The sequence below is a fragment of the Hypanus sabinus genome, assembly GCF_030144855.1.
Source record: "Hypanus sabinus isolate sHypSab1 chromosome X2 unlocalized genomic scaffold, sHypSab1.hap1 SUPER_X2_unloc_4, whole genome shotgun sequence".
NCBI lineage: Eukaryota > Metazoa > Chordata > Chondrichthyes > Myliobatiformes > Dasyatidae > Hypanus > Hypanus sabinus.
In genome coordinates, this window is record NW_026779004.1 from 713921 (window position 1) to 740794 (window position 26874).

At 45.9% G+C, this 26874-nt stretch overlaps 1 protein-coding gene across 3 annotated transcripts in view; it reads right to left on the minus strand.

Moving 5' to 3' along the window:
- Window positions 1-7880: 7880 nt before the first annotated feature.
- LOC132385898 (E3 ubiquitin-protein ligase TRIM39-like) overlaps window positions 7881-26874 on the minus strand; it is a 33078-nt gene continuing 14084 nt past the window's right edge. The window contains exons 7-9 of one of the 3 annotated variants that reach the window (XM_059958138.1): window positions 17706-25710; window positions 13321-15459; window positions 7881-8922 (exon numbers count right to left, since the gene is read on the minus strand). In XM_059958138.1, the coding sequence (XP_059814121.1) occupies window positions 25160-25710 (551 nt within the window). In that variant the 3' untranslated portion in view covers window positions 7881-8922; window positions 13321-15459; window positions 17706-25159. Of the gene's footprint in view, window positions 8927-13320; window positions 15460-17705; window positions 25711-26874 lie in introns of all 3 variants that reach the window. The other 2 variants (XM_059958137.1, XM_059958136.1) reach the window with 2 other exon arrangements.

The following is a 26874-nucleotide window of genomic DNA, read 5'->3' on the forward strand; positions in this document are numbered from 1 at the left end:
CTCCCTCTCTCCCCACCAACTCTCTCCCTCTCTCTCTGTTCCTCTCTCTCCCCCTTGCTCTCCCTCCCTCTCTCTCTCTTGGTCTTTCTCTCTCACGGTTCCTCTCGCTCCCTCTCGCTCCATCCTCTCCATCTCTATCTCTCCCCCTCTCCCCACCCACTCTCTCTCTCTCCCTGTCTATGTCTCTCTCTCACTGTTCCTCTGTCCCACTCTTTCTTCCTCACTCTCTCTCTTTCTGTCTCTCCCTCACTCTCTTCCCATCTCTGAAAATCTCCCTCTCTCTGACTCACTCTCCCCATCCTCTCTCTCTCTGCCTGTCTCTCTGTCTCTCACTCTCCCTCTCTCTCTGTCTCTCTCCTTCTCTCCATCTCTCCCTCTCTCTTTCTCTCTCTCACACTTTGTTCCTCTCCCTCTCTCTCTCTTTCTGTCTCTCTACCTCTGTGTCTCTCCTGCTCTCTCTTTCTCTCTCCCTCTCTCCACCCCTCTCTCTCTGCCTCACTCTCTCACCACACCCTCTCTCTCTGCCACCCTCTCTCTGTCCCTCTCTTTTCCTCTCCCTTGCCCTCCCTCTCTCTCTCTCCCTCTCCCTCTGTCTCCCTCTCTCCCCCTCTCTCTTTTCCTCTCCCTCTGCCTGTCTGTCTCTTGCTCCCTCTCTCTCTCCCTCTCTCTCTCTCTCTCCCTCCCTCTGTCTCCCTCTCTCCCCCTCTTTTTTCCTCTCTCTGCCTTTGTATCTCTCTTGCTCTCCCTCGCTGTCTCTCTCTCCCTCTCTCTCTGTCTGTCTGTCTCTCTCTCTGTTCCTCTCTCTCTCACTCTCTCTTTACATATACAATTCCTCAATTTCTCTATCTTTTCTTTTCCTCATCCGTAATCTTTTGCACCCTCCCACTCTTTCCTCCAAACATTCTTCCCGACACAGTCACTAACCTGCATCTTTCCCTTATTGTCTCTTACTCCGTTTATGCCTAACCTTCCGCTTGCCTCTCGCTTTCTCCCCAATTCCCCCTTTCCTGTAGCTTGCTGTCTCCACCACCCACCCGTCCAGACCAGCACCCCTCCCCCACCCCGCACTGTGATGACGGTTTTACACACTCAGTGGATTACAGATGTTGTATAATTTCTCGTCGGTTGGAAAGATTCAATGTTCTCTCAGAAGATAAAGGCTTGTGGTTTCTGGGAGAGGCCTGTTTGTTTCCGTTTAGTGTGCTGCAGAATAGGCGGCGGAGGAGTGTGGAGAAGGTGGGGGGGGGGAGAGAGAGAAGAGAGGAGAGATTAGCGTAAATTGGGACAGTTGCTTTCAATGAATCAAGATACAGTGATAAATTTTGATTCGCATCCCGTCCATATAGATCAATTCATCACCTCAGGACTGGGAGTGCGGGGTCGCGAAATGTGAAGGGACAATTAATTAAATGAACGAATCATACAGACCAATTAATCACAGCGCTACATTAGGGAGATTGTGAAGTTGGTGGTCCATCTCTCAGGAAGTCAGAATGTTGTCGTGTGTGGGGTCTTTGATAGCATGGACTGTTTTATTGAGGCAGAGAGATGTGTAAACAGTGTCCACAGTTTCCATGAGGTACTGAACTTGTTCACAGCTCTCTGCAGTGTTTCCGGTGGTGGCCAGTGCTGTTGCCGTGACAACACGACTAGTTTCCGCACAGGATGTGTTCTGTAAAAACAGATGATGGTCGCCCAGGAGGCGCCGATTTTCTTCAGCCTCTGGAAGAAGCAGAGAGACCGCTGAGCTCTCTTGGCGATAGTGTCCTTGTGGCTGGACAAGGACAGGCTGTCAGTGGTGTTCACTCTCAGGAGATTGGAGCTCTCAACCCCCTTATCCTCTGCCGTTGATGTAAACAGGAATGTCTGCATCGCCCCGGCTGACTTCCTGTTGTCTGTAACCAGCTCTATCGTGTTGGTGAAATGGAGGGGGTGGGGAGTGTTGATACCAGGTCACAAAGCTCTCCAGCTCGGACCCGACACGCGGGTGGAGAAGGTTTACAGGAGTAAATTCCAACCGTGTGCAAACAGCACTGGCTCTGTGAACACGGGTGGATCTGACCAGACGGACTGAAGGGTCTATTTGCGCGCTTTCCCCGAATCTCGTCCTTCTCTCTCACTTTTCTCACTCTCACCTTCCTCTCTCTAGTCTCTCTCCGCTTCTCCTCTCTCATCCCAAACTCTACTATCCCTCCTCCTCACTCTCCTCCATTACTCCCCACTCCCTCCGCCTTACATCACTCTCACACTGACCCCTCACCCTCTGCTTACTCCCTACCTTCCTGAATCCTGCATCACTCATATGAAACATATTCCTCCCGCGCCCTCCTCATCCAGCCGAAAGGCTTTATCTGCTGTCGCTTCCGCAGGACACGGATTTAATCAACTTCCGGTGACTGATTCACTGTCAATCCCTCAGCGGAGAGGGAGGGAGAGGGTGAGTGGAAGTTTCAGGACTTTAGGAATAGGGAGAAACACAGTTGAGGGAGTTGGGAAGCGGTGAGGGAGGAGGGAGACTAGGGGATGACGAGATATGGGGAGAGGTAAGTGTGTAGAAGGAGGAGAGATAGAACGGGTAAAGAACTCCGGGGAAGTTGAGAAGCAGGTGTTACTGGGAAGATGGATAACCAGGACTGAGTGGAACCAGACAGGAGAGCAAGTTCACTCTCACCTTCTCCATCACCTTCTCCCTATCCGTTTCCCTCTTTCACTACCCCTCCTCTCTCTCTCTGTCTCTCTCTCTCTCCCTCTATCTCTCTCACTTCATTTCCTGCCTAAACGTACGAGTCAGTTGCAAAACTAAAGTTAACCCTTTCTGAATTGGTGGTGGATGGGGAAGATTTTACATTGATGTAGGTCCCCATCACCCAGGACATGCCTTCGTCTCATTGCTCCCATCAGGGAGGATGTACAGAACCCTGGAGACACACTAACTGGTTCGGGAACAGCTTCTTCCCTCCACCATCAGATATCTGAATGGTCAAAGAACCCATGAACACTTCCTCAGTATTTTCCCTCTCATTTTGCACTACATTTCAAATTTAATTTTACACATCCTAATTGTAATCTGTAGTTTTTATTGCTAAATATTGCAATGTACTGCAGACACAAAACAACAAATTTCACCACGTATGCCGGTGATATTAAACCTGATTCTGATGCACAAACACACACAGCTGGGCTCAGACATACAACACTCCCACATTCCTCCCTTTGTGACACCCTGCTTGCTCCGACGGGCCAGATGGCCTCATTCTGCTCTTATGTCTCACGGTTCTTATGGTCTCATGGACTATTTTCTAAATGGGGAGAAATTTCAAAAACTGAGATGCAAAGTGCACAATTCCCACAAGTTTTCTGAATTCAAAAGTCAAATTTAGGGGCTCAGCGTTGGGGACGTTGCATGAAAGTGGCGCTGATATCAAAGACACGACCCACCCAGCCAACACACTTTTTGTCCCTCTTCCCTCCGGGAGAAGGTTCAGGAGCTTGAAGATTCCTACGGTCAGATTTGGGAACAGCTTCTTTCCAACGGTGATAAGACTGCTGAACAAGTCCTGACACGGATCTGGGCCGTACCTTCCAAATATCTGGACCTAACTTGCACTACCTTACTTTCCCTTTTCTGTTTTCTGATTATAATTTATAATTTAAATTTTTATTGTATTTACTTCGAATTGTACTTCTGGGAGCGCGAACACAGAATCAAACATCACTGTGATTATTGAACGCTCTAGTATCAATTGTTTGTCCGCCCTCAAACACTGTTGGGAGAGGTATGCTCCCATTGCCAGAGGGGTGTCAGTGGGTGGGACGCTGAGAGCCCGGCCGGGCCAGAGTTTGGAACCGGGACCGACTGAGGCCGGAGACCGGGAGCTGCGCCTCGGGTTTCGGCTGCAACACCGGCGGGTCGTGAATCCTTTTGAAGGCAGAGCTGAAGAGACTGGCGGAGATTCCGTGAGATGTTTCAGCTACACGGAGGGAGCCCGGCCTTTCCCCGCCGAGGATCGGGGCCTGTTGTCTGGAGTTGTCTCCCAGACCCGTCCCTTTCTGCCGGGAGACGGGAGCTGACCCGCAGCGGCTGCCGGTGGATCTCCGGAGCTCTCACCGCTCCCCTGTGCAATCCGGATGGCTGAAACCCATGGTCAACTCTTGCTTTAGAAAATAAGAAACAGTAGCAGGCGTGCGTGGCCAGTCAGCCCTTTGCGCCTGTTCTCCCCTTCCCTCAGAATACCCGATATTTATACTTTATACTTCTCTTTATTGTCACCAAACAATTGATACTAGAATGTACAATAATCAAAGCAATATTTGACTCTGCGCTTTGCGCTCCCTGAAGAACAAATCGAAGTAAATGCAATAAAAAATTAAATTATAAATCATAGTTAGAAAATAGAAAAGGGTAGTACAAGGTAGTACAAGTCAGGTCGGGATATTTGGAAGTTGCGGCCCAGATCCGGGTCAAGATCCGTTCAGCAGTCTTATCACAGTTGGAAAGAAGCTGTTCCTAAATCTGGCCTTACGAATCTTCAAGCTCCTGAACCTTCTCCCAGAGGGAAGAGAAACAAAAAGTGTGTTGGCTGGGTGGGTCGTGTCCTTTCCCATCATCGCTGAGTCCCTAAATTTGAAATTTGAATTTAGAAAACTTGTGGAGAAAATTCCAAATATTCACCACAATATGGGTGAGGAAATTTCTCCGGATCTCAGCCCTGCTGAGGTAACCTCGGATTTTGAGTCTCTGACCCCTTGTTCAACACCACCCCGCCGCCAACCCCCACCTAGGAAAACATCATTCCTGCCCCTGCCCTGTGATTCTGTGTCTCTTTCAGTCAGACCACCTCTTATTTCTCTAGTTTTGAGACAGGCCCAATCATTGTAATCTCTCTGAGGACACTACCACAACCGAAAATCAATCTGGGAAACTTCTTCATTCCCTTTATCCGATAGGCTGCCTCTGGGACGGGGACCAGACCTGTGCACAGTGTTCCATGCAGGCTCTCAACAGGACCCCATATACCTTCAGAGGAGATCTTTATTCTTGTATTTATTCTATCACGTCTGCTCAGCCATTTCATCATGGCCGATCCATTTTTACTCTCTACAGCAATCGCCTGTCTTTGCCCCGTATCACGTCAGGCACTGACCAATCAAGAATCAATCAACCTCTGACTGAAAAATACATAATGAATTGGCCTCGCAAGCTGATTTCCACAGATTCAGTTCTCCCGGCAACAGAAATTCTCCTCATCTCTGATCCAAAAGGACACCCTTCTATTTTGAGTCTGTGTCCTTAGACATGCCCACCAGAGGAAACACCTTCTCCACATTCACTCCATCAAGCTCTCTCAGTATTCAACAGGTTTCAATCAGGTCACCCCTCATTCTTCTGAATTCCGGTGAATTCAGACCCAGAGCCATCGAATGATTTTCATATGACAAGACATTTAATCCTGGAATCATTTTCATGAACCACATTTGAAACCTGTCCGGTTTCAGCACATCCTCTCCAAGCTCAGGGGCACAAAACTGCTCCCAATACTCCAAGTGAGGTCTCACCAGAGCTTTATAAAGACTCAACAGTACATTTTTGCATTTATAGACTTGTCCTCTTCAAATGAATGGTGACATCGCATATGCCTTCCTCACCACAGACTCCTGCAAATTAACCTTCAGGGAATCCTGCGCAAGGACTCCCAAATCCCTTTGCATCTCAATTTTTGAAATTTCTCCCCATTTAGAAAATAGTCCATAAGACTATAAGAACCGTGGGAGATAAGAGTAGAATGAGGCCATCTGGCCCATCGAGTCTACTCCGCCATCAATCATGGCTGATCCCTTGTTTAAAATCTCCTCCTCAACCCCAGATTCCAGCCTCCTCCCTGTAACCTTTGATGTCATGTCCGAACAAGAAGCAGTCAATCTCTGCAATAAATACTCCCAACGACCTGGCCTCCACAGCTTCATGTGGCAACAAATTCCACAAATTCACCACCTTTTGGCTAAAGAAGTTTCTTTGCATCTCTGCTCTGAAAGGATTCCCCTCTATCCTGAGGATCTGCCCTCTTGTCCTGGACTCTCCCACCATGGGAAACATCCTTTCTATATCTACATTGTCTAGGCCTCTCAACAGGACCCCATATACCTTCAGAGAAGGTTTTCTTCTATTCAAACCTTCCTTCCCATTCAATGCTCTTCATTTAATATCGAACTCAAACAGTGAACAGACACAACACAGCCTCAGCCATGAATTTAAAGGGCAGGTGTTGCAACAGTTTGAGCTTAATACCGGGGGCCACGGAGCAAGCAGGGTGTCACAAAGGGAGGAATGTGGGAGTGTTGTATGTCTGAGCCCAGCTGTGTGTGTTTGTGTATCAGAATCAGGTTTAATATCACTGGCATATGTGGTGAAACTACTGATTACAATTAGAATGTGTAAAATTATATTTAAAATGTAGTTCAAAACGAGATGGAAAATGGGGATGGGGATGTTCATGGGTTCTTTGCCCATTCAGAAATCTGACAGTCGGGAAGAAGCTGTTCCTGAACCAGTGAGTGTGTCTCCAGGGTCCTGGACATCCTCCTTGATGGTAGCAATGAGACAAAGGCATGTCCTGGGTGATGGGGGTCCTTAATTGTGGATGCCCTCTTTTTGTGGCATCATCTTTTGAATGTGTCCTGGATGCTGTGGAGTCCAGTGCCCATGAAGGAGTTGGCTGAGTTTACAACTTTCTGCAGCATTTTCCGATCCTGTGCAGAGGACTCTCCACACCACGCAGTGATGCAACCAGTTAGAATGCTCTCCACGGTGCATCTTTAGAAATTTGCAAGTGTCTTTAGTGTCAGTCCGATTCCCCTCAATCTCCGAATGAAATATAGCCGATGCTGTGCCTTCATTGTAACTGCATCAATATGTTGGGCCCCGGATAGTTCCTCAGAGATGTTGACAGGCAGGAAATGGGAACTGCTCACCCTTTTCACTTCTGATCCCACGATGAGGACTGGTGTGTGTTCCCTCGACTTCCCCTTCCTGAATCCACAATCAATTCCTTTGTCTTCATGATGCTGAGTGCACGGTTGTTGCTGCGACACCACTCAACTTGCTGATCTATCTCCCTCCTGTACTCCTCCTCGTCACCATCTGAAATTCCACCAACAATAGTTGTGTCATCGGCAAGTTTATAGATAAGCCTGGACACACAGACGTGGTGTAGAGAGAGTAGAGCAGTGGGCTGAGCACGCATCGTTGAGGTGTGCCGGTGTTGATTGTCAGCAAGGAGGAGATGTTATTTCTGATCCACACAGACTGGGGTCTCCTGGTGAGGATCCAGTTGCAGAAGGAGGTACAGAGGCCCAGGTTTTGGATCTTGTTGATTACAATTGAGGGTCTGATTGTGTTGAATGCTGAGCTGATATCAGCAGCCTAAATTGCTTTTATCCTGGTGATCTAAGGCTGAGTTTGAGCCAGTATTTTTTGACAGATTGTGGCGGTTGGCAAATTGCAGTGGGTCCCTGCACACAGACAGGAGTTGATTGACCATGACCAACCCCTCAAAGCACTTCATCACAGTAGTGAGCATCACTGGGCGATAATCGTTGCGGCAGGTCACCCAGGTATTTTTGGGCGCTGGTATGATTGTCGACATTTTTAAGTGTGTGTGTGTGTGTGTGTCTACGTGTGTTTGCACACTTGAGCAGAGAGACAGAGCATTTGAGGGTTTTGGATGCAGTAATATTTCCAGTAATTGGTGTGCCTCGAAGGATGGGTCACAGTGTTGGGCCGACCATTCAGATCAGAACAAAATAATTTACCCAGCAGACCGAGCTCACAACCCGCTCTTGTGTTTCAGAGTTATTTACAAATTGGAATGTACAATTTAAAATGTGCAAAGTAAATTTATTATCAAAGTATACGCATGTCACCAAGTATAATCCTGGGATTTGATTATATTGTAAATTCAGTAAACTCAAGAACCATTATACGATGAATGAAAGATCGCCCACAAAAGGACAAACAAAACAACCATGTGGAAAAGACAACGAAATTCAAATACAAAAGAATAAAACTAATAAATAACCCAGAAATAAAAATTAAGAACATGAGATGAAGAGTTGTTGATCATGTCCATCGGTTGTGGGAATGGTTTAGTGATGGGGCAAGTTAATTTGAGTAAAATTATCCCCTCTTTTTTAGGACCTGTTGGTTGAGTGTAATAACTGTTCCTGAACCTGGGGTTGAGGCTCCTGAGGCTCATGCACCTTCTTCCTGATGGCAGCATTGAGGAGAGAGCATGGCCTGGGTGGTGGGGGTCCTTGATGATGGATGCTGATTTCCTGTGACAGCAGCCCTCAGAGATGTGCTCAGTTGTAAGGAGAGTTTTACCCGTGATGTGCTGGGCCATATCCACTATTTCTAATCGGATTTTCCTTTCAGGGGCTTTGGTGTTTCCATACCAGGCCATGATGCAACCTCTGAACATGCTCCCCACCACACATCTGTCCAAGTTTGTCAGGGTTTTAGATGTCATTCTGAATCCATTCAAGCTTCTGAGCAGGAACAGACAGTTCCTGCTTTCGTGTAATTGCACTTGTGTCCCGGGCTCGGAACAGATCCTCTGAAATGTTGACACTGTGGAATTTAAATTTGCTGAAGGTCTCCACCTTTGAGCCCCGATGAGGATTGCCTCATGGGTTCCTGTTTCCTCCTCCAAAGTCCAGAACCAGTTCATTGCTCTTGCTCTAATTGAATGAGAGGCTGCTCTTGGACCATAAGACCATGAGAGACAGGAGCAGAATTAGGCCATTTGGCCCATCAAAACTGCTCTGCCACTTCATCACGGTAAATCCATTTTCCCTCTCAGCTCCATTTTCCTGCCTTCGCCTTGTATCCTTTCATGTCCTGACCGATCGAAAGTCCATCAACGTCTGCCTTAGCAAAAGGAAAAGCAGAATCCGTCATCAGGGCAAGATGAGGTGAGGCACCTCCCACTCCATACACATCCATTTCTGTCCCTCCCCCCTCCCCACTCTCTAGCCTACAAACCTCTTTTACTCCTTACCATTCTCTTCTCTCCCTCCCCTCTCTCAACTCTCTCCTCTCTCACTCACTCTCCTCCCCTCTTCCACACTCTCTCCTCACACTCCCGCAACTTTCTGCTTCACTCTTTCCTCCCCAATATACCTCACTCTCCTACACTTGAATCCTCTCTCCCCACGTTCTTTCTTTCACTCTCACCCCTCTCTTTCCTCACTCTACCCTTCCCTTTTCCCCTTTCTCCACCCCTCTCAAGTCTCACCCACTCTTCCCCTCATCCTCTCTACAACCCCTCTCTCAGATCAATGATTCTGTGCTCTGTTTACATTTGTTTAGTAGATTGTTCGTATCACTTGTTCCTTTATCAATTCTTTCACTCTTTGTTTTAGACTTGGGATTGTGTTTTTCATTATATATTGTACTTCTCACTTACTGTAATCTGACAAACAATCCCGCAGCATCCTCGACAGTTCCTACTCCCCACTGATAGAATCCTCTCAGCTTGCTGATCTCGGTCCGACACGTCCACTCTTTATTATTTTCCATAGAGGTTGCCTGAACTGCTGAGTTCCTCCAGCATTTTGTGTTCTCCGTTACACCTCCTCCTCTCTGCCCCTTTCTTTTCCCATTTCCTGCACGTCTCTCCCTTCCTCCATTCTTACCCATCTCTCCCACGTGCTCACTCTCTCTGTCCCTCTCTCACCCCAACTGTTCATTGCAGTCTCTCTGTCTCCCCCTTTATCACTCTCTCTCTCTCTCACACACACACACACACACCTCTCCCCTGTATTACTCTCGCAATCACTCCCACACTCTCCTCCACTCCAGCCCTCTCCATCTCTCCCACTTTCACGCTGGTCCACTCCTTCCTTCCCACCCCTGTTCCCGCTCTTCTTCTCTTGTTTGCTCAGATTTCACATAAAATGGTTCTGCCTGCCCACCCTCTATCGCTGCTCACGTTCTTAGCCTCCACCTTCCTTCCCCCTTCCCTCGGTGCCTCTCTTCACCCTCTCTCACTGCACCCACTCGCTCATCCCACTCTCACCCTCTTCAACCTACCTACCCGCACTGTCCCATTCTCTCCCCCATAGTCTACCCTTTGTCTCTTAACATATCTCTACCTCACTCTCTTTCTCTCCTCACCTCTGTCACATCTGTCCGCCACGGACAGTTAGACAGAGATGGAGAGCGAGGAGTGAAACTGACCAAGTCAGCAATTAATTGTATCGGCATTGGCTTTGGTCAGTGACCCCTGCTCCGCCTTGTTCCCAGACTGCATATCTTTTCCTCCATCCGTGCCTTTATAGTACACTGAGAGTGAGAGGGAGAAGGGGGAGAGGGAGGGAGAGAGACAGAGAGAGAGGAACAGAGAGTGACGGAGAGAGAGACAGAGAGAGAGTGAGAGCGACAGCGTGTGAGGAACAGAGAGAGGGGGTGACAGAGAGAGGGGGAGAGAGGGAAGGCCAAAGAGGGGGGGAGAGAGAGGGAGAGAGACAGAGAGAAACAGAGAGAGAGAGAGAGAGAGAAAGAGAGAGAGAGAGAGAGAGAGAGTGAGAGAGAGGAACAGAGTGGGAGAGAGGAACAGAGAGTGAGAGAGACAGCGTGTGAGGAACAGAGAGAGGGGGTGACAGAGAGAGGCAGAGAGAGACGAACGGGGGGAGAGGGAGAAGCAGAGAGAGGGAGAGAGATAGAGGGAGAGGAACAGAGTGAGAGAGAGCGCGAGTAAGGAACAGAGAGAGGATGGGGAGAGAGTGAGTGAGAGGGACAGACACAGACAGCGAGAGAGGGAGTGAGAGAGTCAGAGAGAGTGAGAGGGAGAGGGAAATAGAGGGGGAGAGAGGGGGTGTGGAGAGAGAGTGAGAGAGAGAGAGAGGAGAGTGAGGGAGAGGGGGAGAGAAGAGGAGCGGGAGAGAGACAGAGGGAGTTTGAGAGAGAGAGAGGGGGAGAGGGAGAGAGAGAAAGGAGTGGGAGTGAGAGAGAGAGACGTATAGGGAGAGGGAGATGGAGAGGGTGAGAGTGAACTTGCTCTCCCGGTATCTCCTGCTTCTCAACTTCCCCCGAGCTCTTCACCCATTCTATCTCTCTTCCTTCTACACACTTACTTCTTCCCACATCTCGTCGTCCCTTAATCTCCCTCCTCCCTCGCCCCCTTCCCAATTCCCTCAACTGTTTCTCCCTCTTCCCAATGTCCTGATACTTCCCCTCGCCCTCTCCCACCCTCTCCGCTGAGGGTTTGACAGTGAATCAGAGTCACCGGAATTTGAGTAAATCCGTGTCCTGCGGAAGCGACAGCAGATAAAGCCTTTCGGCTGGATGAGGAGGACGCGGGAGGAATATGTTTCATATGAGTGATGCAGGATTCAGGAAGGTAGGGAGTAAGCAGAGGGTGAGGGGTCAGTGTGAGCGTGGTGTAAGGCGGAGGGAGTGGGGAGTAATAGAGGAGAGTGAGGAGGAGGGATAGTAGAGTTTGGGATGAGAGAGGAGAAGCGGAGAGACACTAGAGAGAGGAAGGTGAGAGTGAGAAAAGTGAGAGAGAAGGACGAGATTCGGGGAAAGCGCGTAAATAGACCCTTCAGTCCGTCTGGACAGATCCACCCATGTTCACAGAGCCAGTGCTGTTTTCACACGGTTGGAATTTACTCCTGTAAACCTTCTCCACCCGCGTGTCGGGTCGGAGCTGGAGAGCTTTGAGAGCTGGTATCAACACTCCCCACCCCCTCCATTTCACCCACACAATAGAGCTGGTTACTGACAACAGGAAGTCAGCCGGGGCGATGCAGACATTCCTGTTTACATCAACAGCAGAGGATAAGGGGGTTGAGAGCTCCAATCTCCTGAGAGTGAACACCACTGACAGCCTGTCCTTGTCCAGCCACAAGGACACTATCGCCAAGAAAGCTCAGCGGCATCTCTGTTTCTTCCAGAGGCTGAAGAAAGTCGGCTCCTCCTGGACGACCATCATCTATTTTTACAGAACACATCCTGTGCGGAAACTAGTCGTGTTGTCACGGCAACAGCACTGACCACCACCGGAAACACTGCAGAGAGCTGTGAACAAGTTCAGTACATCATGGAAACTGTGAACACTGTTTACACATCTCTCTGCCTCAATAAAACAGTCCGCATTATCAAAGACCCCACAAACGTCGAACATTCTGACTTCCTGAGAGATGGACCACTAACTTCACAATCTGCCTAATCCAGTGTTGTGATTAATTGGTCTGTATGATTCGTTGTTAATTAATTGCCCCCTCACATTTCGCGACCCCGCACTCCCAGTCTCGAGGTGATGAATTGCTCTTTATAGACGGGATGCGAATCAAAAGATATCACTGTACCTTGATTCATTTAAAGCAAATGTCCCAATTTACGTTCATCTCTCCTCTTCTCTTCTCTCTCCCCCCACCCTAACTCTGCCTGTCACTCTCTCGTACTCTCTCTCCTCTCCCCCCCCATTCTCTGTGCCTGTCACTCTCTCCCTCTCTCTTTCCCTTCTCTCTACCCCTCTCCTTTCCCCTCTTCTTCCCCCTCTCTTACATCCTCAATTACCCTCTCTCCCCCTTCTCCACACTCCTCCACCGCCTATTCTGCAGCACACTAAACGGAAACAAACAGGCCTCTCCCAGAAACCACAAGCCTTTATCTTCTGAGAGAACATTGAATCTTTCCAACCGACGAGAAATTATACAACATCTGTAATCCACTGAGTGTGTAAAACCGTCATCACAGTGCGGGGTGAGGGAGGGGTGCTGGTCTGGACGGGTGGGTGGCGGAGACAGCAAGCTACAGCAAAGGGGGAATTGGGGAGTAAACGAGAGGCAAGCGAAAGGTTAGGCATAAACGGAGTAAGAGACAATAAGGGAAAGATGCAGGTTAGTGACTGTGTCGGGAAGAATGTTTGGAGGAAGGAGTGGGGAGTGGGAAGGTGCAAAAGAGTATGGATGAGGAAAAGATGAGATGAGGAATTGTATATTTATAAAGAGAGAGAGAGAGAGAGAGAGAGAGAGAGAACACGAACGAACTGTGGAGCAGAATTGAGTACTGGGGCACAGGTAAATATCATCTCTGAACTGTCCCACGCTCACATTGAAATCCTCTGGGAATTGAGATATTCACCTGGTGAACAAACGATGTCGGTTCTCTTCTCTCAGATCTCTACTCAGCCTCGGTCTGCCTCTGGTCTCCCCTCAGCCCCCATCGCTACAGAGGAAACAACTGAAGCCTCTCCAACCTTTCATTCCCTCTGATCGATGAGGCAACCCCTCCATTTCCAGAACATTAACTCTCACCCGATCCTCCCTCCGCCGTAACAGGGTTAGAGTCCCTCCTGTTGTCAACCAACGACCAGCGGTTCTGTGCTGGCGATAGAGTCACCCGGATGGTGAGATGTGTCCAGCTGCCAGGGACAGGGATGACTCCGATCAGGTCCCTGGCATTCTAAAGGGGGAGGGCGAGCAACCAGACTTGTTGGTAAATATTGGCACCAATGACAGGTAGAAAATGTCAGCAGGCCCTGAAAAGATATTTTGTGAGTTAGGTAAGGGGTTTGGGAACCGATGTGCTACCGCCGAGGATGAGGTAGTTGGTTTGTAGACAGAGACAGAATGTTGTGAGACTGCCGGCAATGAGAGGCTGCTGATCGGGCAACCTGGCAGTCGACAGGATGAGTTGCAATGGAAAAGACGCACAGAATCTAAAAGGCTGAACACAGGACTGACGGTATTACATTTGAATGCGCGCATTGTGCAAACTGACGAGGAGGAAGAGCTGCAGACTGGCATACATGAGGTTTTGGGCATCACTGACAGCGTGGCCCTGTTGGTAAACATAACAAAATCAAACCATCAGAAAGAGCCGGCATAGGGTCGGAAGGTGCTGAGTCGTTGTGGGGAGAGCTGAGGAACTGCAAATACACAGAAAACCCTGGTGGAAGTTATGTGCAGACTCCAAACAGTGGTAAGAATGTAGTCTACAAACTACAACGGGAGATAGAAATGCAAGTCAGCAGGTCAACGTTACAGTAGTCATGTGGGATTTCAGTACACAAATCGATTGGGAAAACCCGGTTGGATGCCCCGGGGGAGAATTTCTAGAATGCCTGCGAGGTGGCTTCAGAGAGCAGCTCGTGGTTAACCCCACTATCGCCAAATCATTTCGGTTCCTCGCGGCCCGGTAGAACATGCATTGCGGCCTGGTGGCTGGGGACCACTGCACTAAGGGATCTGCTATTCTGGTTAGGGCGTGATGCAATGAACCGGGATTGAATTTGCAATTTGAGAAGGGGAAGCACAACGTAGATGCAGTGTTGCAGTGGAATGAAGGAAACTGCAGAGGCCTGAGAGAGGAGCTGGCCAAAAGTGATTGGAAAAGACCTTTGGCACCGATAATGTCAAAGCAAGAATGGGTGGAATTTCGGGAAGCAATTCAGAAAGCGCAGGATATACACATCCCAAAGAGACAGAAGTGTTCAAAAGGCAGAAAGTCCATAAGACCATGAGGTGCTGGTTAGGTCATTCGGCCCATCCACTCTGTTTCAATATATCACCATATCATCCTGGTTGATCCAATTTCGCAACAGACCCAATCTCCTGTCTTCTCCCCGTATCCTTTAACACCCTGAACAATCAGTAATATATGACCATCTGTAGTAAATGTACAGAGAGACTCGGCCTCCACCGTTGCCTGTGGCAAAGAATCCCATAGATTCTCCACTCTGGCTGAAGAAACTCCTCCTCATTTCCGTTCTAACAGGATGCCCTCATGTCTCATCCGGTCTTAGACCCACCAATCACAGGAAAAACCCTGCCCACCTCCACTCTATCAAGGCTCCTCCTTCAACGAGTTCACCCTTTATTTTTCTGAATTCTGGCCCAGAGACATCAATGGTGATATGACAACCTGTTCAATACTGGAACCATTTTCGTGCCCCTCCTCTGAACCCCCTCGAGATTCAGCACATCCTTTCTGAGACAAGGAGCTCAAACCTGCTCAAAATACTACAAGTGAGGCCTCCCCAGAGCTTTTTAATGTTTCAACATTTCGTCCTTGCTTTTATCTTTCAGTCCTCATGAAATGAATGCTCTGAATACCATCTGCCGTTTCCAATCCTAATCTGTCTAGCTCCTTCTGTGGCCTCTCTACGTCCTCAGAACTACCTTTCCCTCCATCTCTGTTCCTCTGCAGATTTTGCAGCAAAACCATCAAATACATCATCCAAGTCATTGCCATATAGCAGAGAATAATCGGTCCCATCACAGACCCCTGTGGAATGCCACTGGACATCTGCAGCCAGACAGAAAACGCTCCATTTATTCACACGTTCTGCCTCCTGTCAATCAGCCACTGCTTTATCTGTGCTAGACTCTTTCTGTAATTTCATGGGCTCGTAGCGTGTTAAACAGCCTCATGTCTGCCACCTTTTCAAAGGCCTGAAATTCAAAACACACAACATCAACCGATTGTCTTTTGTCTATCCCGCTTGTTATTTCTTCAATGAATTTCAACAGATTTGTCAGGAAACTATGCTGACTACGGCCCTTTTTATCATTTGCCCAAAGAGCACTGAGACATCATCCTTAACAATCGAATCCAACATTTCCCAAACACTGAGGTCAGACCAACTGGCCTTCAGTTTCCCTCCCTCTGCCTCTCTCGCTTCCTGAAGAGTGGAGTGACACTGTTGTACTCCCCTTTCTCCGGAATCCCTCTTCCACAACACACTGGTCCTTACTCGTCACTTATTCCCTATTCTTCCTCATCTCTCTTCATCTCCCCACTCGGACTTCTACCTCTTTCAATCCACACTCTCCCTTCTCTCTCTCTCTCTCTCTCTTTCCCCCTACAATCCCTTTTCTCTTTTACTACCCCGTCTCTTCATATCCACTCCCCGTCTCTCTCCCGGTCCCCACACTCCCTTCTATTGCCCTCTCTCCCTCTCTCTCACAGGCCCCACTCCCCCTTCTTTCCTCTCCCCACTCCCCCGTCTTTCTCCCCAATCTCACTTCGTTCTCTGCATTACAGGGGCAAATCTAGCTGCAACAAGACCACCCAGACCGCCCCACCCAGCCAGATTATGCCCACACCAACCCACCCTCTGCACCTTCCTTACCTGAAACTGCCTGAGGGCAGAACTCAGAGATTTCCTGAGACAGGAAATGCCCCACCTCAGCCACCAAGGCGCCTCACCACAGGGGTGACAGACCTTCTCCCCCCCCCCATAGGATGAAGGCCAGGGCCCCCGGAGCATTTACTCTCTTGCCCCCTCCCGCCCGGGGGACCTGAAGCTACATATACCTGTCATAGTACACTGGGGAATGGGAAACACGCAGAGGTGGATGGCATTTAGAGAACCATGGTCTGATCAGTGACAGTCAGCATGGCTTTCTGAAGGGCAGATCGTGTCTAACAAGCCTGATGGAGATTTTTTAAGAGGTGACCAGGCATATAGATGAGGGTAGTGCAGTGGATGTGATCTACATGGATTTTAGTAATGCATTTGACAAGGTTCCACACGGTAGGCTTATTCATAAAATCAGAAGGTCTGGGACCCAGGAATGTTTGACCAGGTGGATTCAGTATTGGCTTGCCGGCAGAAAGAGAGTTGTGGTGGAGGGTGTACACTCGGATTGGAGGGTTGTGACTAGTGGTGTCCCACAAGTTTCAATTCTGGGATCCCTAATTTTTGTGATTTTTATTAACGACCGGGATGTGGGAGTAGAAGGATGGGTTGGCAAGTTTGCAGAAGACACAAAGGTTGGTGATGTTGCAGATAGAGAAGAGGATTGTCAAAGATTGCAGAAAAACATTGATAGGATGCAGGAGTGGGCTGAGAAGAGGCAGATAGAGTTCAACCTGGAGAAGTGTGAGGTGGTACACTTTGGAAGTACAAACTCCAAGGCAGAGTACAAAGTAAATGGCAGGATACTTGGAAGTGTGGAGGAGCAGAGGGAGCTGGGGCTACATGTAGACAAAGTAGTTGAGAAAGCTTATGGGGTGTTAACGTTTATAAGTCGAGGGATAAGAGTTTAAGAGTCGCGATGTAATGATGCAGCTCTGTAAAACTCTGGTTGGGCCACACTTGGAGTACTCTGTCCAGTTCTGGTCACCTCACTATAAGAATGTTGTGGAAGGGTACAGAGGAGATTTACCAGAATGCTGTGTGGTTTAGAGAGTATGGATTATGATCAGAGATTAAGGGAGCTAAGGCTTTACTCTCTGGAGAGAAGGCTGATGAGAGGAGAAATGATAGAGGTATAGTTGATATTAAGGGGAATAGATAGAGTGGACAGCCAGCGCCTCTTCCCCAGGGCGCCACTCTCAATACAAGAGGACATGGCTTTAAGGTAAGGGGAGGGAAGTTCAAGGGGGAAGATTTTATACTCAGAGAGTGGTTGGTGCGTGGAATGCACTGCCCGAGACAGTGGTGGAGGCAGATACACTGGTGAAGTTTAAGTGCCAACTAGACAGGTATATGGAGGAAGTTAAGATTGGGAGGCAGAGTTTAAGGGTCGGCACAACATTGTGGGCCGAAGGGCCTGTACTGTGCGGTATTGTTCTATGTTCTATCTATTTCTCGCTGGAATCTCTCTTTTAGTTTAATTGTTTATTGAAGGCACGACACAGTCCAGAAAACGTAATGCATTACATTTTCCTCCATTTTGCTTTTATACCTTACCCCTAAACAACACCACAACGTCATCAGTGGGGCCTTCTGGGAGTTGTAGTCATTGGTCCTCGCTCGCTCCCTGACAAAGCATGTTTCGTCAGCCACCACAGACGCCACCGAAACAGACCCACCGAGGCGCGAAGGGGAATCACACCCGTCCTTGTGGGCGCCGAGGCCGGCGACACCGACAGAAGCGACTCGCTGATCTCCGCCATGGCGACGGAGCGGAAGAGGAGGGGCTGGTCAAGGGCCGATTTCCTCCAGCCTATCGCAGCTCAGACCTAACACTGACGCCTGCTGTCATTGGCTGCAGTGCCTGTCGCTCAAATGGGAACTCGGAGGGTGATTAGTTTATGTGAACGTCAGTCAGCCTTCCTGTCTTTATGAGTTTGGATTTGGATTTATAACGGGACAGGAAGCAAATTGGGAGAAATGTGAGTTTTTATGTGATGGTGCATCAGTCTCCGAGTTACATTATTAACAATAAAAGGGCAAAGGCCGTGGTGAGGAAGGAGGTGATTTACTGGAGGTTATATGGAGATAATATTGGAAGGGATATCAAACTTGGAATTGTTTGGGATATGATTTAGAAAATGGGGGGATTTGTGGGGATCATAATATTCCTGTGTTGATTATTGAGGGCAAAATGATTGTTACTGAAACAGGGAAGGTTGGGTTACTGGCTGGGTCATTTGCAGAGATTCATAATCAGGATAATTTAAGTGAAGAAATTAAACAATATAGGGATATGTTTTTTCAGTGAATACCCTGATGTGTTGGAAGTCTGCTGCAGCAATGATAGTATCACAGATGGAGAGATTTCTTTGTATGAATTTAAGAAGTCTATTAATAATGCAGGTCAGGTGTCTCCAGGAAAGAGTGATATTTGAAATTGTAATTGTATATAATTTGCATTTGTAAAATATTAAATATTTGAATTGTGCATCCACTTTCCTCATGGAAAATGGAAATAGTAGTGCCTGAAAACCTGGTAGATCCCCATTTGATCCTTCTAGTTAAGGGCCTATATCGTGAAAGTCTCATTTATGTAAACTTATGGAATGTATGGTAATCAAGCGCTTGAGTTATATTTTGGAAAGAGTGGTGATAAAATGTTTTATTAGAGTGGATTTTGGAAGTGTGAAATGACATTAGATTCAGTTTTAGGTTTGGAAGATGATATTCGGAAAGCACAATTAAATAAAGATGTTGTAATAGCAGTATTGAGACTGAAAAGGGAAATGATATGGAAGAAAGGACTTTTGATTAAATTAGGAGTAAGGGGGTCATTGTATTTTTTTCTGAGTTTTTTTTTGTATGGACTGTCCAAGTAACGGTCGGCATGTTTGTGTCTATGAGATAGAGAATGGAATCCCACAAGGCAGTATTTGTAGCCCTTCATTATTTAATATTATGATTAATGATATTTTCTGTGAGATGGGAAAATGGGATTCCCTGGGTAAATCACAATATACAGATGACTTAGCTTTATGGATTTGAGGTATTAACTGCAATTTACAATTAATAGATCAAACAGTGGGCAGATTGATGAGGATTGTAAGCTTTCAGTCGTTAAAACACATTACGTGGTTTACAAACAGCATTAATAGACTTGCACTTGATTTTAACTTATGGGATTAATGTCTCGAGGAAGTGTCAGTGGTAAGATTTCTCAGTATGTGGATGAATAATAAGCTGATGGGGAAGCACCTGTCAGTAAAATAATTGATAAATATAAAGGAGCTTTAAATCTCCTCAGACATCTATGTGGGTATTCTTGGGTGCAACATGAAAATCTTTGTTGACCAATTATATTTGTTTAATTTGATCTGTTCATGATTATGTCTGTGTGGCTTGTGGATCACCTTCATCTTCAAATTAAAAGTGTTTGTATGTGATACAATTACAGACTTTTAATTGTGTTCTGGTGCGGTAATGTTGTCTCCTGCTTTGGCTTTACTGATTGCAATGGGACAATTGCCCTCAAAGTAACAGAGGTTCAAGTTGATGTCAACATACTGGATTAATTTGCGGGTCAAGGAAATGATCATCCTGTTAAAGTTGTGCTAGAGGACGGTTGGGAACATCACTAGAAGAGTGTTTTTTGTTTTGGGTGGCTGGGTTCTTACCATGCTGCGAATATGGGTGTATTTGATGACACAGTATGTCCCACTGTAGCGTTCTCTGTAACCCCACATTGTTTTTTCCATTGACTTCAGGTGATTTTACTTTTTACACGATCGGATTCGGTTCTGCCTGAGAGTCTGTTGGTCATCAGTATATTAATGAAAGTTATTATCATACAGTAACCATTTTTACAGATGAATCAAAAGATAATTTAATTGGGGATGTTGGTGTGGCTGTTTTTGTGTGCCTGAATAGCAGGTAATGATAAAGAAATGACTTATAGCCATTTATCAGCATAGAAAGCAGAATTCTTTGCCAACAGTTTAGGCTTACAGTGGATGGAGGAAATTGGTCCTTATAATTTGCTCAGAATACATTTCAGTTTTGATGAGTCTTAAACAGGTCATTCTGGCAGTAGGTCAGATTGACTGTTGGAAACTTGACAAACGGTATTTCATATATAAAGTTTGATTTATATGTCTGCACATTATGGGGCCTGCATATCACACTGTTGAGGGAAATGATGATGTTGACTGTTTAGCACCAAAAGCTGTTAAATGTTAAGCTGTGGATATAGACCTTCCACTTAGCAAATTAGAAGCTAAAGGGTTGGTAGTGTTAAGAATTAGGGGCTTATGGCAAGACGTAGGATAATGGACGTAAAGACAGACACCTTTCCAGAATACATAAACCTGTTGGGTTTATAGAAGAAGGGCTTAAAACAAGGGAAGGAATGATATTCACATGACAGAAATATCCACACTATGCTTAATTATGCCTTGTAACTAATTGGAAAACTTCATTCTGTGTCGTGTACATTTTGTCATTATGAAACCGTCGAAACACATACTATTTCAATGTGAAGCGTACAAGGCTGAAGAAAAATCAAATGCAGTCTTCAGTACAATCTTTGCGAGGGTAGATAGTTTTCAAATAAAAGCTATTAAATTATGGGACTGACTTTAAATCAATTCACAGTTTGAGCTGGAAAAGGCACGTAATAATTGTGTTAAACGTAAGGAAATAACATAAAGGGTAGCAAAGGTGAGTGGGCTGTTGGATTACTGAGATGCTCTTTTTATTTATTTATTAAATTTTTAGAAAATTACAAAGAATAAATGTAATGAAAAATTAGTAAGAAAAAGAAAAATAATATTAGTCCTCCTCCCCATCCCCACCTTAACCCTTATCTAAAGAAAGAAATAAAGAAGAAAAAGATTGCCTCGATATTGGAGGATACCCACATGCTCCATGGAGTTCAAAATAATTTTAATATTTATTCTTACTTTCCCCAATTACATTATAATTTTATCTTCAAAGGACCTATATATTTAATCCTATCTTTTGTAGGTATGGGAGCCAAATTTTGAAAAATATATCATATTCATTTCTTAGATTATATGTAATTTTTTCAAGTGGAATACAACTATATATTTCATTATTCCAATAATCCATAGTTAAATATAACTCAGATTTCCAAGTAATTGCGATAACTTTTTTAGCTACTGCCAATCAATATCTATAATTTTTTTCTGATATATATTCAATTTAATTTTCGGTATTGTCCCTTCAATATCTCCTAATAAAAATAATATTGGACTATTTGGGAGTTGAACTCCAGTACTTTGTTCCAATAAAAGTCAGATATATCGAAAATGGTTGAATTTTAAAACAAGACCAAGTAGAATGTAAAAAAGTACCAATTTCTTGATTACATCGAAAGCATTGGTCAGACATATTTGAATTTAATCTATTTATTTTCTGTGGTGTTATATATAATTGATGTAAAAATTATATTGTATTAATCTAATTTGAACATTTATTGTATTTATCATACTATCAGAACATAATTTTGACCAACTTTTTCCAACAATTTTAACATTCAAATCAGTTTCCCATTTTTGTCTTGATTTATGAATTCCAGATTCAGTCTGTTTTTGAATCAAATTGTACATACAAGATGTAATTTTTTAAATTTTTCCTTTTTGAATTAATATTTCTATTTCACTAAGTTTTGGCATCAACATTGTTTGACCCAGCTTTTCTCGTAATTGTCCTTTAATTGAAAATAAGAGAAAAGAGTGTTGTTTGATATTTTATATTTATTTTTTCATTGCTCAAACGACATCAATACAATTACATATATATTTAATCCCCTTTTGGAACCAATTATGTAAAAGTTTATTATCCATTGTAAAAGGAATAAGCCTATTTTGAATTAAAGTTTATTTTTGCTAATAAAGATTTCTTTATCTTATCGTCCATATTTACCTTATTCCATAAATCATTCAAGTGTCTTAATATAGGAGATTCTTTTTTTTTCCCGTATCAATTTGGATTCCCATTTATATGTAAAATCTTCTGGTATGTTTTCTCCTATCTTATCTAATTTTATTCTAATCCATGCCGGGTTTTTTTTTCATCAAAAAAAGATGCAATAAATCTAAGTTGAATTGCTTTATCATAATTGTTAAAATTTGGAAGTTGTAACCCTCCTAAATCAAATTTACATCTCAATTTTTCCAATGATATTCTTGACATCTTTCCTTTCCAAAGAAATTTCCTTACATATTTATTTAGTTCTTGAAAAAACTTCTGCGGTAATTGTATTGGTAAAGTTTGGAATATATATTGCAATCTATGGAATATATTCATTTTTACAGCATTAACTCTACCTATTAATGTTATTGGTAACATCATCCATTTATCAAGATCCTCTTTTATTTTTTTTTAATCATGGCAAATAATTTTGTTTATATAAATTTTTTACATCATTGTCAACTCTGATACCTAAATATTTTATCCCATTTATTGACCATCGAAATTGAGTTACTAATCGACATTGATTATAATTTCCTTTTGTAAGGGGTAAAATTTCACTTTTATTCCAATTTAATTTATACCCTGATACTTTCCCGTATTCTTCCAATTTAAAAGATAATCTTTGCAAAGATTGTAATAGGTTTGTAAAATAAATCAAAACATCATCAGCAAATAAATTAATTTTATATTCTTCTTGATTAACTCTAAAACCGCCAATATCTGAATCTGTTCTAATTAATTCAGCTAATGGTTCTTTTGCCAATACAAATAAAGCAGGTGATAACGGGCAGCCTTGTCCAGTTGACCTCGTTAAGCAAAATGGTGTTGAAATCTGAGCATTTGTAACTACTTCAGCTTGAGGATTAGTATTTAAGGTTTTAATCCATTGTATAAAAGATTTTCCTCGCTCATATTTTTCCAATACCTTAAACAAAAAAATCCCATTCCAATCTATCAAATGCTTTTTCTGCATCCAAAGCAAATGCCACACTCATTTCCTCTCTTTTTTGTGCCAGATGAATTATACTAAGTAACCAGGTTAGATTATCCATTGATTGTAATAAAATCTGTTTGATCCATATGCATTAATTTTGGTAAATATTTAGATATTCTATTAGATAAAATTTTTGCTATTATCTTATAATCTGTATTCAACAAAGAAATAGGCCTATATGATGTTGGTTTTAGAGGATCTCTTTTTTTGGCAATACAGTTATGATCGCTGTTAAAAAAGATTGTGGGAGTTTATGCATTCTTTCCACTTGGTATATTAATTCCATAGAGGGAGGAATTAATATATCTTTAATTTTTTTTATAAAATTCAGGAGGAAAACCATCTTCTTCTGGGGATTTGTTACTCTCAAGTGATCCTACAGCTTCTTCAACCTCTTTTAATGTAAAGGGCATATCTAATCCTTTCTGTTCTTCCAAATTAAATTTCGGAAGGGTTATTTGTGATAAAAATTTATCCATCTCAGTAATCTTATTTTGTGATTCTGATTGATATAGTTCAGTATATAAAAAAAAAATAAAGTTTCATGAATTTCCAAAGGTTTATCAGCAACCTTATTTACACTTGTTCTAATTGCATTTATTGTTTTAAAAGCCTGTTCTGTTTTCAACTGCCAAGCAAGAATTTTATGTGATCTTTCACCTAATTCGTAATATTTCTGTTTAGTTCTCATAATTACTTTTTCTGTACGATATGTACGATATTATATTGTAGTTTTTTATTAACAAGTTGTCTTTGTTTTTGTTCTGTCATATATCTTTGAGATTCTTTTTCTAACTTTATATCTTTTCCCAATTTTCCTTCTTAATTTTAGATGTATAACTTATAATCTGACCCCTTAAATATGCTTTCATCGCTTCCTATAATACAATTTTACCCTCAACTGAATGTAAATTTGTATCCAAAAAAAATTGAATCTGTTTTTTCATAAAATCACAAAAATCTTGACGTTTTAATAAAATTGTATTAAATCTCCATCTAAGCTTTATGTCTATTTGAATAAAATGAATAATCTCTTTCTCTTGGATTAATTTTCCTCCATATATCAATCAGGTTTAAATCTTTCATTAATGATAAAGTTAGTTTTATTTCTTTTAATTTTGTAACAACTGTAGTTGACCTTTCCAAAACTGGATCTAAACAAAAATTAAAATCTCTGCCTATTAATATTTTATCATTTGCGTCAGCCAAGTTCAAAAAATCTTCTTGTATGAATTTTGCATCATTTTCATTTGGTGCATAAATGTTCATAAAATTCCATAATTCTGAAAAAATTTGACAATGTATAATCTCGTATCTCCCCACAGAATCAATTATTACATTTTGTATTTTAATTGGTAAAGATTTATTAACCGAAATTGCAACTCCTCTCGATTTTGAATTAAATGAAGTTGCTATAACATTTCCAACCTAATCTCTATTTAATTTCTTATGCCTGTGAACTTACTGAACACATCCTTGCCAGAAAAAAAACTTATCCCAATCCACTCTTCCTAGATCCTTTTTCATTTCCACAAAATTGGCCCTTCTCACTAATAGCAGTAATGTCGTTATCCCACGTGTCAACCCAAGCCCTAAACTCATCTGTTTTACCGACAATACTCCGTGCATTGAAATAGATGTACCTGAGAATATGTATATCATCTGCTTTTTTATCATTTCCGTTTATACATGCAGTCCTCTCATGTTCCTTATCCTCCTGCACCTGACTATCTGCTCTAACACTCTGGTTCCCCTCCCTCTGCAAATCTAGATTAAATTCCCCGGAGCAGCACTGGCAAATCTACCCGCAAGAATGTTATTCCCCCCCCCCCCGCCCAGTTTAGGGGCAAACCGTCCCGTCGGAACAGGCCCCACCTTCCCGGGAACAAAGCCCAATTGACCAGAAACATGAAGCCCTCCCTCCTGCACCATCTCCTTAGCCACGTATTTAGCTGCACTCTCCGCACATTTATATTTACAGGGACTTTACTCCTGACGCCGGTCCCGGGACCCGACCCGTTTACAGACCCGGAGCGGAACCGGAGCAGATTCTCAGCCACTGGTTCGCACCCCAGGTCCGGAAGAAAGGATAAAGTTTCCCCGTGAATTTATTCCCAGTGAAGGTGTGGAGATGGGACTTGGTCTCCGCGTTGTAAAATGAAACTGTCCCGGACTCGTAACTGAGATAAACTCCCACCCTCCCGGGGATGGGACCGGCAGCGAGACGGGACCCGGGGGAGGGGCGACCGGACACGTCACAATCCCAATGTAACACGTCACCAAACCGCCTGATGACCCAGAATCCGGTCTCCGGACTCAGACTGACTCGTCCCTTCCTCTCCACAGACTCTGCGGCGACTCCCAGACCCCAGAACCGAATCCCCGTCACCTCCACCTCCCAGTAATGTCTCCCCGATGTGAATCCCTCCGATCCCAGCACACAATCCCAGTATGTGAATCTCTTCCCGGTGTCAGGGAGATTCCTCCGGGTCCAGGTCCGTCTCACACTCTTCCGATCCTCAGACACCTCGAGCCGCGGATTCGCCGTTTCCACATCCAGGGTGACAGAGACTGGGGGGAGAAGCAGAGAATTAGAGAGTCCCCGGGGATCGGGGGGAGACTCGGACAGCGCGACCCCGGGGATCGGGGGGAGACTCGGACAGCGGGGCCCCGGGGATCGGGGGGAGACTCGGACAGCGCGGTCCCGGTGATCGGGGGGAGACTCGGACAGCGGGGCCCCGGGGATCGGGGGGAGACTCGGACAGCGCGACCCCGGGGATCGGGGGGAGACTCGGACAGCGGGGCCCCGGGGATCGGGGGGAGCCTCGGACAGCGGGGCCCCGGGGATCGGGGGGAGACTCGGACAGTGCGGCCCCGGGGATCGGGGGGAGACTCGGACAGCGGGGCCCCGGGGATCGGGGGGAGCCTCGGACAGCGGGGCCCCGGGGATCGGGGGGAGACTCGGACAGTGCGGCCCCGGGGATCGGGGGGAGACTCGGGCAGAGCGGCCCCGGGGATCGGGGGGAGACTCGGACAGCGCGGCCCCGTGATGGGGGGGAGCCTCGGACAGCGGGGCCCCGGGGATCGGGGGGAGACTCGGACAGCGCGGCCCCGGGGATCGGGGGGAGACTCGGACAGCGCGGCCCCGGGGATCGGGGGGAGACTCGGACAGCGCGACCCCGGGGATCGGGGGGAGACTCGGACAGCGCGGCCCCGGGGATCGGGGGGGAGACTCGGACAGCGCGGCCCCGGGGATCGGGGGGAGACTCCGACAGCGCGGCCCCGGGGATCGGGGGGGAGACTCGGACAGCGCGGCCCCGGGGATCGGGGGGAGACTCCGACAGCGCGGTCCCGGGGATCGGGGGGAGACTCGGACAGCGCGACCCCGGGGATCGGGGGGGGGGGAGACTCGGACAGCGCGGCCCCGGGGATCGGGGGGAGACTCAGACAGCGCGGCCCCGGGGATCGGGGGGAGACTCGGACAGCGCGGTCCCCGGGGATCGGGGGGAGACTCGGACAGCGGGGCCCCGGGTATCGGGGGGAGACTCGGACAGCGGGGCCCCGGGGATCGGGGGGAGACTCGGACAGCGGGGTCCCGGGGATCGGGGGGAGACTCGGACAGCGGGGTCCCGGGGATCGGGGGGGAGACTCGGACAGCGGGGTCCCGGGGATCGGGGGGAGACTCGGACTGCGCGGCCCCGGGGATCGGGGGGAGACTCGGACAGCGGGGACCCG